The sequence below is a fragment of the Oncorhynchus kisutch genome, linkage group LG15 (assembly GCF_002021735.2).
Source record: "Oncorhynchus kisutch isolate 150728-3 linkage group LG15, Okis_V2, whole genome shotgun sequence".
Lineage (NCBI taxonomy): Eukaryota > Metazoa > Chordata > Actinopteri > Salmoniformes > Salmonidae > Oncorhynchus > Oncorhynchus kisutch.
The window spans coordinates 79,404,290-79,418,669 of record NC_034188.2 but is presented as its reverse complement, the minus strand read 5'-3'; the positions used below and the strand labels follow the sequence as shown (position 1 = coordinate 79,418,669).

Below are 14,380 nucleotides of genomic sequence, written 5' to 3'. Positions count from 1 at the left end.
ATAGCAGGGCTGGGCGGTATACCATATTTTACTATCTACCGGTACTGATGCGCGGACTGGTTTGGGTTTTTACTTTACCTTCTATAAAGATATTTGAATGTTTGGTTTGTTAAATGTGACACGCTGTGTGTAACGTCCATTTTTATAGTTTACTCTGCTACTTGAGTCAGCCCTCTCTGCTCTCTCAATGTCGCTTTCCACACAGACCTAGCCCCACACTTATTCAATGTCGCTTTCCACACAGACCTAGCCCCACACTTATTCAATGTCGCTTTCCACACAGACCTAGCCCCACACTTATTCAATGTCGCTTTCCACACAGACCTAGCCCCACACTTATTCAATGTCGCTTTCCACACAGACCTAGCCCCACACTTATTCAATGTCGCTTTCCACACAGACCTAGCCCCACACTTATTCAATGTCGCTTTCCACACAGACCTAGCCCCACACTTATTCAATGTCGCTTTCCACACAGACCTAGCCCCACACTTATTCAATGTCGCTTTCCACACAGACCTAGCCCCACACTTATTCAATGTCGCTTTCCACACAGACCTAGCCCCACACTTATTCAATGTCGCTTTCCACACAGACCTAGCCCCACACTTATTCAATGTCGCTTTCCACACAGACCTAGCCCCACACTTATTCAATGTCGCTTTCCACACAGACCTAGACCCACACTTATTCAATGTCGCTTTCCACACAGACCTAGCCCCACACTTATTCAATGTCGCTTTCCACACAGACCTAGCCCCACACTTATTCAATGTCGCTTTCCACACAGACCTAGCCCCACACTTATTCAATGTCGCTTTCCACACAGACCTAGCCCCACACTTATTCAATGTCGCTTTCCACACAGACCTAGCCCCACACTTATTCAATGTCGCTTTCCACACAGACCTAGCCCCACACTTATTCAATGTCGCTTTCCACACAGACCTAGCCCCACACTTATTCAATGTCGCTTTCCACACAGACCTAGCCCCACACTTATTCAATGTCGCTTTCCACACAGACCTAGCCCCACACTTATTCAATGTCGCTTTCCACACAGACCTAGCCCCACACTTATTCAATGTCGCTTTCCACACAGACCTAGCCCCACACTTATTCAATGTCGCTTTCCACACAGACCTAGCCCCACACTTATTCAATGTCGCTTTCCACACAGACCTAGCCCCACACTTATTCAATGTCGCTTTCCACACAGACCTAGCCCCACACTTATTCAATGTCGCTTTCCACACAGACCTAGCCCCACACTTATTCAATGTCGCTTTCCACACAGACCTAGCCCCACACTTATTCAATGTCGCTTTCCACACAGACCTAGCCCCACACTTATTCAATGTCGCTTTCCACACAGACCTAGCCCCACACTTATTCAATGTCGCTTTCCACACAGACCTAGCCCCACACTTATTCAATGTCGCTTTCCACACAGACCTAGCCCCACACTTATTCAATGTCGCTTTCCACACAGACCTAGCCCCACACTTATTCAATGTCGCTTTCCACACAGACCTAGACCCACACTTATTCAATGTCGCTTTCCACACAGACCTAGCCCCACACTTATTCAATGTCGCTTTCCACACAGACCTAGCCCCACACTTATTCAATGTCGCTTTCCACACAGACCTAGCCCCACACTTATTCAATGTCGCTTTCCACACAGACCTAGCCCCACACTTATTCAATGTCGCTTTCCACACAGACCTAGCCCCACACTTATTCAATGTCGCTTTCCACACAGACCTAGCCCCACACTTATTCAATGTCGCTTTCCACACAGACCTAGCCCCACACTTATTCAATGTCGCTTTCCACACAGACCTAGCCCCACACTTATTCAATGTCGCTTTCCACACAGACCTAGCCCCACACTTATTCAATGTCGCTTTCCACACAGACCTAGACCCACACTTATTCAATGTCGCTTTCCACACAGACCTAGCCCCACACTTATTCAATGTCGCTTTCCACACAGACCTAGCCCCACACTTATTCAATGTCGCTTTCCACACAGACCTAGCCCCACACTTATTCAATGTCGCTTTCCACACAGACCTAGCCCCACACTTATTCAATGTCGCTTTCCACACAGACCTAGCCCCACACTTATTCAATGTCGCTTTCCACACAGACCTAGCCCCACACTTATTCAATGTCGCTTTCCACACAGACCTAGCCCCACACTTATTCAATGTCGCTTTCCACACAGACCTAGCCCCACACTTATTCAATGTCGCTTTCCACACAGACCTAGCCCCACACTTATTCAATGTCGCTTTCCACACAGACCTAGCCCCACACTTATTCAATGTCGCTTTCCACACAGACCTAGCCCCACACTTATTCAATGTCGCTTTCCACACAGACCTAGCCCCACACTTATTCAATGTCGCTTTCCACACAGACCTAGCCCCACACTTATTCAATGTCGCTTTCCACACAGACCTAGACCCACACTTATTCAATGTCGCTTTCCACACAGACCTAGCCCCACACTTATTCAATGTCGCTTTCCACACAGACCTAGCCCGACACTTATTCAATGTCGCTTTCCACACAGACCTAGCCCCACACTTATTCAATGTCGCTTTCCACACAGACCTAGCCCGACACTTATTCAATGTCACTTTCCACACAGACCTAGACCCACACTTATTCAATGTCGCTTTCCACACAGACCTAGCCCCACACTTATTCAATGTCGCTTTCCACACAGACCTAGACCCACACTTATTCAATGTCGCTTTCCACACAGACCTAGCCCGACACTTATTCAATGTCGCTTTCCACACAGACCTAGCCCCACACTTATTCAATGTCACTTTCCACACAGACCTAGCCCCACACTTATTCAATGTCGCTTTCCACACAGACCTAGCCCCACACTTATTCAATGTCGCTTTCCACACAGACCTAGCCCCACACTTATTCAATGTCGCTTTCCACACAGACCTAGCCCCACACTTATTCAATGTCGCTTTCCACACAGACCTAGCCCCACACTTATTCAATGTCGCTTTCCACACAGACCTAGCCCCACACTTATTCAATGTCGCTTTCCACACAGACCTAGCCCCACACTTATTCAATGTCGCTTTCCACACAGACCTAGCCCCACACTTATTCAATGTCGCTTTCCACACAGACCTAGCCCCACACTTATTCAATGTCGCTTTCCACACAGACCTAGCCCCACACTTATTCAATGTCGCTTTCCACACAGACCTAGCCCCACACTTATTCAATGTCGCTTTCCACACAGACCTAGCCCCACACTTATTCAATGTCGCTTTCCACACAGACCTAGACCCACACTTATTCAATGTCGCTTTCCACACAGACCTAGACCCACACTTATTCAATGTCGCTTTCCACACAGACCTAGACCCACACTTATTCAATGTCGCTTTCCACACAGACCTAGACCCACACTTATTCAATGTCGCTTTCCACACAGACCTAGCCCCACACTTATTCAATGTCGCTTTCCACACAGACCTAGCCCCACACTTATTCAATGTCGCTTTCCACACAGACCTAGACCCACACTTATTCAATGTCGCTTTCCACACAGACCTAGCCCCACACTTATTCAATGTCGCTTTCCACACAGACCTAGCCCCACACTTATTCAATGTCGCTTTCCACACAGACCTAGCCCCACACTTATTCAATGTCGCTTTCCACACAGACCTAGACCCACACTTATTCAATGTCGCTTTCCACACAGACCTAGCCCCACACTTATTCAATGTCGCTTTCCACACAGACCTAGCCCCACACTTATTCAATGTCGCTTTCCACACAGACCTAGCCCCACACTTATTCAATGTCGCTTTCCACACAGACCTAGCCCCACACTTATTCAATGTCGCTTTCCACACAGACCTAGCCCCACACTTATTAAATGTCGCTTTCCACACAGACCTAGCCCCACACTTATTCAATGTCGCTTTCCACACAGACCTAGCCCCACACTTATTCAATGTCGCTTTCCACACAGACCTAGCCCCACACTTATTCAATGTCGCTTTCCACACAGACCTAGCCCCACACTTATTCAATGTCGCTTTCCACACAGACCTAGCCCCACACTTATTCAATGTCGCTTTCCACACAGACCTAGACCCACACTTATTCAATGTCGCTTTCCACACAGACCTAGCCCCACACTTATTCAATGTCGCTTTCCACACAGACCTAGACCCACACTTATTCAATGTCGCTTTCCACACAGACCTAGCCCCACACTTATTCAATGTCGTTTTCCACACAGACCTAGCCCCACACTTATTCAATGTCGCTTTCCACACAGACCTAGACCCACACTTATTCAATGTCGCTTTCCACACAGACCTAGCCCCACACTTATTCAATGTCGCTTTCCACACAGACCTAGCCCCACACTTATTCAATGTCGCTTTCCACACAGACCTAGACCCACACTTATTCAATGTCGCTTTCCACACAGACCTAGCCCCACACTTATTCAATGTCGCTTTCCACACAGACCTAGACCCACACTTATTCAATGTCGCTTTCCACACAGACCTAGCCCCACACTTATTCAATGTCGCTTTCCACACAGACCTAGACCCACACTTATTCAATGTCGCTTTCCACACAGACCTAGACCCACACTTATTCAATGTCGCTTTCCACACAGACCTAGACCCACACTTATTCAATGTCGCTTTCCACACAGACCTAGCCCCACACTTATTCAATGTCGCTTTCCACACAGACCTAGCCCCACACTTATTCAATGTCGCTTTCCACACAGACCTAGCCCCACACCAATGTTGATGACAACGAAGTTGTTTCCACTTTGCTTCATAATATAAATAGACTAACATTCTATAATTACACTTTTAGGTTTGTGTTTCTTACATCTACAAACAGCTAGTAGATGCAACAGTATCTTCTAAATCAAAGAAGAATAAGTGAAGCATGAATATGTTGGCTACACGAAGAAACATTTAATGCAGCCTTTGGTTCCTACCCTGTCACAATTACGCCTCCCTGTCATCTTCATTCGTTGTCATGTCAACATAACACTGTATTCGAAGTGCCCACTAATATATTCTAACTAATAGAATTAGAATAATCATTCTATTTCCATGATTCCAACAGTTCACCCAAGTGATTTGCTCTGAATCACAAGTCAAATCGCAATTGCAACATTTGGTTAAAAATAAGGCCTAGTTGTTTTGCCCATATCGTGTAGCCCTACGTGGCAGTGTGGATATTATCTCAATTGAGCGCTCTGTTCTTGAACTGCACTGTTGGTTAAGGGCTTGTAAGTAAGCATTTCATGGTAAAGGCTACACTTGTTGTATTCGGCGCATGTGACAAATAAAGTTTGATTTGATATGCAGAAATTGATGGAAATGCAGGTTGAATTTGAATTGAACAGTATAAAAATCAGAATGGAGAAAGACCCATTGAAATAACTTAGAATGTACAGGTATGGGTTGCCTCACTAGGGTCACGTACTACTCATAAAGCAAATGTAGAACTTTTACTATTCAAAAACATCAAATACCGTAATACTGTCCCCCCCCCCCAAAATTATCATTTTGGGAACAGAAAATTGCTTTGAGATCAGATGTTTCATCGATGTCGGCCCAGTTTCACCTAGTTTCATCCTCTCCCACTACTGGACTTCCTCTCATGAGTTGTTTTATTTAAGCTTTATTTCACTAGGCAAGTCGGTTAAGAACAAATTCTAATTTACAATGACGGCCTACCAAAAGGCAAAAGACCTCCTGCGGGGACGGGGGCTGGGATTTAAAATATTATCATAATACAAATTGAAAAAACAATATAGGACAAAACACATCACGAGACAACACTACATAAATAAAGACAACAACATAGCAAGGCAGAAACACATGACAACACAGCATGGTAGCAACGCAACATGACGACAACATGGTAGCAGCACAAAACATGGTACAAACATTATTGGGCACAGACAACAGCACATAGGGCAAGAAGGTAGAGACAACAATACATCACGCAAAGCAGCCACAACTGTCAGTAAGAGTGTCCATGATTGAGTCTTTGAATGAAGACATTGAGATAAAACTGTCCAGTTTGAGTATTTGTTGCAGCTCGTTCCAGTCGCTAGCTGCAGCGAACTGAAAAGACGAGAGACCCAAGGATGTGTTTGCTTTGGGGACCTTTAACAGAATGTGACTGGCAGAACGGGTGTTGTATGTGGAGGATGTGGGCTGCAGTAGGTATCTCAGATAGGGGGGAGTGAGGTCTAAGAGGATTTTATAAATAAGCATCAATCAGTGGGTCTTGCGACAGGTACACAGAGATGACCAGTTTACAGAGGAGTATAGAGTGCAGTGATGTGTCCTATAAGGAGCATTTGTTGCAAATCTGATGGCCAAATGGTAAAGAACATCTAGCCGCTCTCGAGCACCCTTACCTGCCGATCTATAAACGACGTCTCCGTAATTTAGCATGGGTGGGATGGTCATCTGAATCAGGGTTAGTTTGGCAGCTGGGGTGAAAGAGGAGTGATTACGACAGAGGAAACCAAGTCTAGATTTAGCTTTAGTCTGCAGCTTTGATATGTGCTGAGAGAAGGACAGTGTACCGTTTAGCCATACTCCCAAGTACTTGTATGAGGTGACTACCTCAAGCTCTAAACCCTCAGAGGTAGTAATCACACCTGCGGGGAGAGGGGCATTCTTCTTACCAAACCACATGACCTTTGTTTTGGATGTGTTCAGAACAAGGTTAAGGGCAGAGAAAGCTTGTTGGACACTAAGAAAGCTTTGTTGTAGAGCATTTAACACAACATCTGGGGAGGGGCCAGCTGAGTACGAGACTGTATCATCTGCATATACATGGATAGGAGAGCTTCCTACTGCCTGAGCTACGTTGTTGGTGACAAGCAGTGGCTGAGACAGCAGATTGTCTGAATTTATACACTGCACTCTTTGTGAGAGGTAGTTAGCAAACTCGGCCAAAGACCCCTCAGAGACACCAATACTCCTTAACCGGCACACAAGAATGGAATGGTCTGCCGTATCAAAGGCTTTGGCCAAGTAAATAAACATAGCAGCACAACATGGCTTAGAATCAAGGGCAATGGTGACATCATTGAGGACCTTTAAGGTTGCGGTGACACATCCATAACCTGAGCGGAAACCAGATTGCATACCCGAGAGAATACTATAGACATCAAGAAAGCCAGTCAGTTGATCATTGATCAGTTTTGCTAACACTTTTGATAAACAGGGCAAAATAAAAATAGGCCTATAACAGTTAGGATCAGCTTGATCTCCCCCTTTAAATAAAGGACAAACTGTGGCTGCCTTCCAAGCAATGGGAACCTCCCCAGAGAGGAGAGACTGGTTAAAAAGGTCGGAGATTGGCTTGGCGGTGATAGGGGCAGCAAACTTAAAGAAGAAAGGGTCTATACCATCTAACCCAGATGTTTTTTTAGGGCCAAGTTTCAGGAGCTCCTCTAGTACCTCAGACTCAGTGACTACCTGCAGGGAGAAACATTGTAGTGGGGCAGTGGAAAAAGAGGGAGAAGCATCAGGGATAGTCACATTAGAAGGGGTGGGAGATGAGGAAATGTTGGACGGGTAAGGAGGCATGGCTGAGTCAAATAGGAATCCTGACTTAATGAAGTGGTGGTTAAAGAGCTCAGCCATGTGCTTCTTGTCAGAAACAACCACATCATCAACATTAAGGGACATGGGCAGCTGTGAGGAGGAGGGTTTATTCTCCAGGTCTTTAACCGTTTTCCAGAACTTCTTGGGGTTAGACCCACAGAGACCCAACTGCTCCTTAAAGTAACTAACTTTGGCCTTCCGGATAGCATGAGTGCACGTATTTCTCAATTGCCTGAACGAGAGCCAGTCAGACATTCTTGAGGTGCAGTAACACTGGAAGATCACGGTCAAACCAGGGGCTGAACCTGTTTTAAATACAAATTTTCTTTATGGGGGCACAACACCACTGAAAATATCAGAGGGATCAAGCTGATCCCTGATACCATTTTCCAGAGGCCAGTTCATGAAGGAAGGCTTTTTTAGCAAGCGTCTATGACAAATCAGGACAGGTCGTTTCACTGAGCAGCCATTACGAACACAGGCTGTAAAGCAGTGATCACTAAGGTCATTACAGAAAACACCAGGCTGATTCCTATCAGGATTATTTGTGAGGATAACATCAAGAAGAGTAGCCTTTTCTGGGGGTTTGGAGTCATACCTTGTGGGATTGGTAATAATCTGGGAAAGATTTAGGGTGTCCCATTGCTTTAGGACTTGTACACTACAATATTTGGTGGTGGACCCTAGACTTCCTGATGGGCTGCCCCCAGGTGGTGAGGGTAGGCAGCAACACATCTGCCACACTGAACCTCAACACTGGAGCCCCTCAGGGGTGCGTGCTCAGTCCCCTCCTGTACTCCCTGTTCACCCACGACTGCATGGCCAGGCACGACTCAAACACCATCATTAAGTTTGCAGATGACACAACAGTGGTAGGCCTGATCACTGACAACGACGAGACAGCCTATAGGGAGGCCAGAGACCTGGCCGGGTGGTGCCAGAATAACAACCTATCCCTCAACGTAACCAAGACTAAGGAGATGATTGTGGACAACAGGAAAAGGAGGACCGAGCACGCCCCCATTCTCATCGACGGGGCTGTAGAGGAGCAGGTTAAGAGCTTCAAGTTCCTTGGTGTCCACGTCACCAACAAATTAGAATGGTCCAAACACACCAAGACGATAATGAATAGGGCACGATGAAGCTATTCCCCCTCATGAAACTAAAAAGATTTGGCATGGGTCCTGAGATCCTCAAAAGGTTCTACAGCTGCAACATCGAGAGCATGGTTGCGTCACTGCCTGGTACGGCAATTGCTCGGCCTCCGACCGCAAGTTACTACAGAGGGTAGTGCGTACGGGCCAGTACATCATGGGGCTAAGCAGCCTGCCATCCAGGACCTCAACACCAGGCGGTGTCAGAGGAAGGCCCTAAAAATGGTCAAAGGCTCCAGCCACCCCAGTCATAGAATGTTCTCTCTACTACCGCATGACAAGCAGTACCGGAGTGCCAAGTCTAGGACAAAAAGGCTTCTCAACAGTTTTTACCCCCAAGCCATAAGACTCCTGAACAGGTAATCAAATGGCTACCTGGACTATTTGCATTGTGTGCCCCTTTTACGCTGCTGGTACTCTCTGTTAATCATATATGCATAGTCACTTTAACTATACATTCATGTGGGGCGGCAGGTAGCCTAGTGGTTAGAGCGTTGAACTGGTAACCGAAAGGTTCCAAGATCCAATCCCTGAGCTGAAAATGTAAAAATCTGTCGCTCTGCCCCTGAACAAGGCAGTTAACCCACTGTTCCTAGGCCATCATTGAAAATAAGAATATGTTCTTAACTGAATTGCCTAGTTAAATAACGGTAAAAATTTAATTTAAAATGTACATACTACCTCAATTGGCCCGACCAACCAGTGCTCCCGCACATTGGCAACCCAGACTATCTGCATTGTGTCCCGCCACCCACTCTTTTACACTACCGCTACTCTCTGTTCATCATATATGCATAGTCACTTTAACCATATCTACATGTACATACTACCTCAATCAGCCTGACTAACCGGTGTCTGTATGTAGCCTCGCTACAGTATATAGCCTCGCTACAGTATATAGCCTCGCTACTGTATATAGCCTCGCTACTGTATGTAGCCTCGCTACAGTATATAGCCTCGCTACTGTATATAGCCTCGCTACTGTATATAGCCTCGCTACTGTATATAGCCTCGCTACTGTATATAGCCTCGCTACTGGTTATATAGCCTCACTACTGTATGTAGCCTCGCTACAGTATATAGCCTCGCTACTGTATATAGCCTCTCTACAGTATATAGCCTCTCTACAGTATATAGCCTCGCTACTGTATATAGCCTCTCTACAGTATATAGCCTCGCTACTGTATATAGCCTCGCTACTGTATATAGCCTCGCTACTGTATATAGCCTCGCTACAGTATGTAGCCTCGCTACAGTATGTAGCCTCGCTACAGTATATAGCCTCGCTACTGTATGTAGCCTCTCTACAGTATATAGCCTCTCTACAGTATATAGCCTCTCTACAGTATATAGCCTCGCTACAGTATATAGCCTCGCTACAGTATATAGCCTCGCTACAGTATATAGCCTCGCTACAGTATATAGCCTCACTACTGGTTATATAGCCTCACTACTGGTTATATAGCCTCACTACTGTATGTAGCCTCGCTACTGTATGTAGCCTCGCTACAGTATATAGCCTCGCTACAGTATATAGCCTCGCTACTGTATATAGCCTCGCTACAGTATATAGCCTCGTTACAGTATATAGCCTCGCTACTGTATATAGCCTCGCTACTGTATATAGCCTCACTACTGGTTATATAGCCTCGCTACTGTATGTAGCCTCGCTACTGTATATAGCCTCGCTACAGTATATAGCCTCTCTACAGTATATAGCCTCGCTACTGTATATAGCCTCGCTACTGTATATAGCCTCGCTACAGTATATAGCCTCGCTACAGTATATAGCCTCGCTACTGTATGTAGCCTCGCTACTGTATGTAGCCTCTCTACTGTATGTAGCCTCGCTACTGTATATAGCCTCGCTACAGTATATAGCCTCGCTACTGTATGTAGCCTCGCTACTGTATATAGCCTCTACTGTATGTAGCCTCGCTACTGTATGTAGCCTCGCTACTGTATATAGCCTCTCTACTATTATAGCCTCGCTACTGTATATAGCTTCTCTACTGTATGTAGCCTCGCTACTGTATGTAGCCTCTCTACTGTATATAGCCTCGCTACAGTATATATCCTCGCTACTGTATATAGCCTCGCTACAGTATATAGCCTCACTACTGTATATAGCCTCTCTACTGTATGTAGCCTCGCTACAGTATATAGCCTCGCTACTGTATATAGCCTCTCTACTGTATGTAGCCTCGCTACAGTATATAGCCTCACTTCAGTATATAGCCTCACTACTGGTTATATAGCCTCACTACTGTATGTAGCCTCGCTACTCTATATAGCCTATCTACTGTTATAGCCTCACTACTGTATATAGCCTCACTACTGTAAATAGCCTCACTACTGTATATAGCCTCACTACTTAAAATGTATTTTTACTGATGTTTTATTTCTTTACTTACCTATAGTTTGCACTATTGGTTAGAGCCTGTAAGTAAGCATTTCACTGTAAGGTCTATAACACCTGTTGCATTCGGCGCACGTGACAAATAAACATTGATTTGATTTGGTGAGAGAATGCTCTAAAAGGATTCTTCAGCGTTATGGCCCCTGTGACGTGTCTGTGTTACCCCTTCTGTCTGTGGAATAACACAGCTAGCACATAACAAGACCGCACAAAACAGCTAGCACAAAACAGCTAGCACAAAACAATAGCACAACACAGCACTGCAATGATCAGCTTACAGATGCTTTAAATTATAGGTGTAAACCACATTTACATTTGAATGAGAAGAGAGACAGAGAACGAGGAGGGTGAAAAGGGAGAGAAAGAAAGGGAGGGAGAGAGAGAGAAAGAGAGAGGGGGAGTGAAAAGGGAGAGAGAAAATAAGACAGAAAAAGAGAGTGAGGGAGAAAGTGCCCCCCTCACCGTGCCAAGCAAAGACTCACCTTGATGGATTTGCTGTCCGGCGTTAACACCTCCTCTGACAGCTCCATCATCTTCAGGGCCATGAGTGCGATTGGCTTGGCATGGCTGTCAATCTTCTGGTGGAGCCCGCCCGCAACACAGTAGGCGTCGCCTATAGTCTCAATCTACATGGGGATTGGAGGAGAGTCCATGAAGCCATGAGCATTTATTTTGATTTTAGTATTTATCAAATTTAAATATTTTCAAAACAAGTTTTAAACCCCGCCCCCCCCCCCCCCCCCCGCAAAAGCTGTACCTGACAACAAGAAACATAACTCTCATTTTCATCCAGTCTCAGTCATCTATCCAGAGTAACCATGACAATGGGAACATATGGTTCTCTCTCTCTCTCCTCTCTACTCACATGGAGCAGGAAAAGAGAGAGGGGAGAGAGGTGAAAGTGGAGACGATAGACAATGGCAGTAGAAAGAGAGAAGGGGAAGAGTCAAGTAAACAAGTGGAAGGGTGAGGAGAGAGGAAGGGAAGGGTGAGGAGAGAGGAAGGGAAGGGTGAGGAGAGAGGAAGGGAAGGGTGAGGAGAGAGGAAGGGAAGGGTGAGGAGAGAGGAAGGGAAGGGTGAGGAGAGAGCATGGGAAGGGTGAGGAGAGAGGAAGGGAAGGGTGAGGAGAGAGGATGGGAAGGGTGAGGAGAGAGGAAGGGAAGGGTGAGGAGAGAGGAAGGGAAGGGTGAGGAGAGAGGAAGGGAAGGGTGAGGAGAGAGGAAGGGAAGGGTGAGGATAGAGGAAGGGAAGGGTGAGGAGAGAGGATGGGAAGGGTGAGGAGAGAGGATGGGAAGGGTGAGGAGAGAGGATGGGAAGGGTGAGGAGAGAGGATGGGAAGGGTGAGGAGAGAGGATGGGAAGGGTGAGGAGAGAGGATGGGAAGGGTGAGGAGAGAGGATGGGAAGGGTGAGGAGAGAGGATGGGAAGGGTGAGGAGAGAGGATGGGAAGGGTGAGGAGAGAGGATGGGAAGGGTGAGGAGAGAGGATGGGAAGGGTGAGGAGAGAGGAAGGGAAGGGTGAGGAGAGAGGAAGGGAAGGGTGAGGAGAGAGGAAGGGAAGAGTCAAGTAAACAAGTGGAAGGGTGAGGAGAGAGGAAGGGAAGGGTGAGGAGAGAGGAAGGGAAGGGTGAGGAGAGAGGATGGGAAGGGTGAGGAGAGAGGATGGGAAGGGTGAGGAGAGAGGATGGGAAGGGTGAGGAGAGAGGAAGGGAAGGGAAGGGTGAGGAGAGAGGAAGGGAAGGGAAGGGTGAGGAGAGAGGATGGGAAGGGTGAGGAGAGAGGATGGGAAGGGTGAGGAGAGAGGAAGGGAAGGGTGAGGAGAGAGGAAGGGAAGGGTGAGGAGAGAGGAAGGGAAGAGTCAAGTAAACAAGTGGAAGGGTGAGGAGAGAGGAAGGGAAGGGTGAGGAGAGAGGAAGGGAAGGGTGAGGAGAGAGGATGGGAAGGGTGAGGAGAGAGGATGGGAAGGGTGAGGAGAGAGGATGGGAAGGGTGAGGAGAGAGGATGGGAAGGGTGAGGAGAGAGGAAGGGAAGGGAAGGGTGAGGAGAGAGGAAGGGAAGGGAAGGGTGAGGAGAGAGGAAGGGAAGGGTGAGGAGAGAGGAAGGGAAGGGTGAGGAGAGAGGAAGGGAAGGGAAGGGTGAGGAGAGAGGAAGGGAAGGGTAGGGTGAGGAGAGAGGAAGGGAAGGGTAGGGTGAGGAGAGAGGAAGGGAAGGGTAGGGTGAGGAGAGAGGAAGGGAAGGGTGAGGAGAGAGGATGGGAAGGGTGAGGAGAGAGGATGGGAAGGGTGAGGAGAGAGGATGGGAAGGGTGAGGAGAGAGGAAGGGAAGGGTGAGGAGAGAGGAAGGGAAGAGTCAAGTAAACAAGTGGAAGGGTGAGGAGAGAGGAAGGGAAGGGTGAGGAGAGAGGATGGGAAGGGTGAGGAGAGAGGATGGGAAGGGTGAGGAGAGAGGAAGGGAAGAGTCAAGTAAACAAGTGGAAGGGTGAGGAGAGAGGAAGGGAAGGGTGAGGAGAGAGGATGGGAAGGGTGAGGAGAGAGGATGGGAAGGGTGAGGAGAGAGGATGGGAAGGGTGAGGGGAGAGGAAGGGAAGGGTGAGGAGAGAGGATGGGAAGGGTGAGGAGAGAGGATGGGAAGGGTGAGGAGAGAGGATGGGAAGGGTGAGGAGAGAGGATGGGAAGGGTGAGGAGAGAGGATGGGAAGGGTGAGGAGAGAGGAAGGGATGGTTGTTAATGGACGGATAGAGGGAGTGATGGTTGTTAATGGACGCATAGAGGGAGTGATGGTTGTTAATGGACGCATAGAGGGAGTGATGGTTGTTAATGGACGGATAGAGGGAGTGATGGTTGTTAATGGACGCATAGAGGGAGTGATGGTTGTTAATGGACGCATAGAGGGAGTGATGGTTGTTAATGGACGCATAGAGGGAGTGATGGTTGTTAATGGACGGATAGAGGGAGTGATGGTTGTTAGTGGACGCATAGAGGGAGTGATGGTTGTTAGTGGACGCATAGAGGGAGTGATGGTTGTTAATTGATGGATAGAGGGAGTGATGGTTGTTAATGGACAGATAGAGGGAGTGATGGTTGTTAGTGGACGCATAGAGGGAGTGATGGTTGTTAATTGATGGATAGAGGGAGTGATGGTT

General features: G+C 47.3%; 1 protein-coding gene across 2 annotated transcripts in view; it reads right to left on the bottom strand.

Annotated features, from left to right (window-relative positions):
• Positions 1-14,380, bottom strand: part of gucy1a2 (guanylate cyclase 1, soluble, alpha 2) — a 104,254-nt gene that overhangs the window by 25,163 nt on the left and 64,711 nt on the right. For both annotated transcript variants that reach the window (XM_031791156.1, XM_031791157.1), the window contains one exon: positions 11,723-11,866. In XM_031791156.1, coding sequence (XP_031647016.1) covers positions 11,723-11,866 — 144 coding nt within the window. The remainder of the gene's footprint in view (positions 1-11,722; positions 11,867-14,380) is intronic.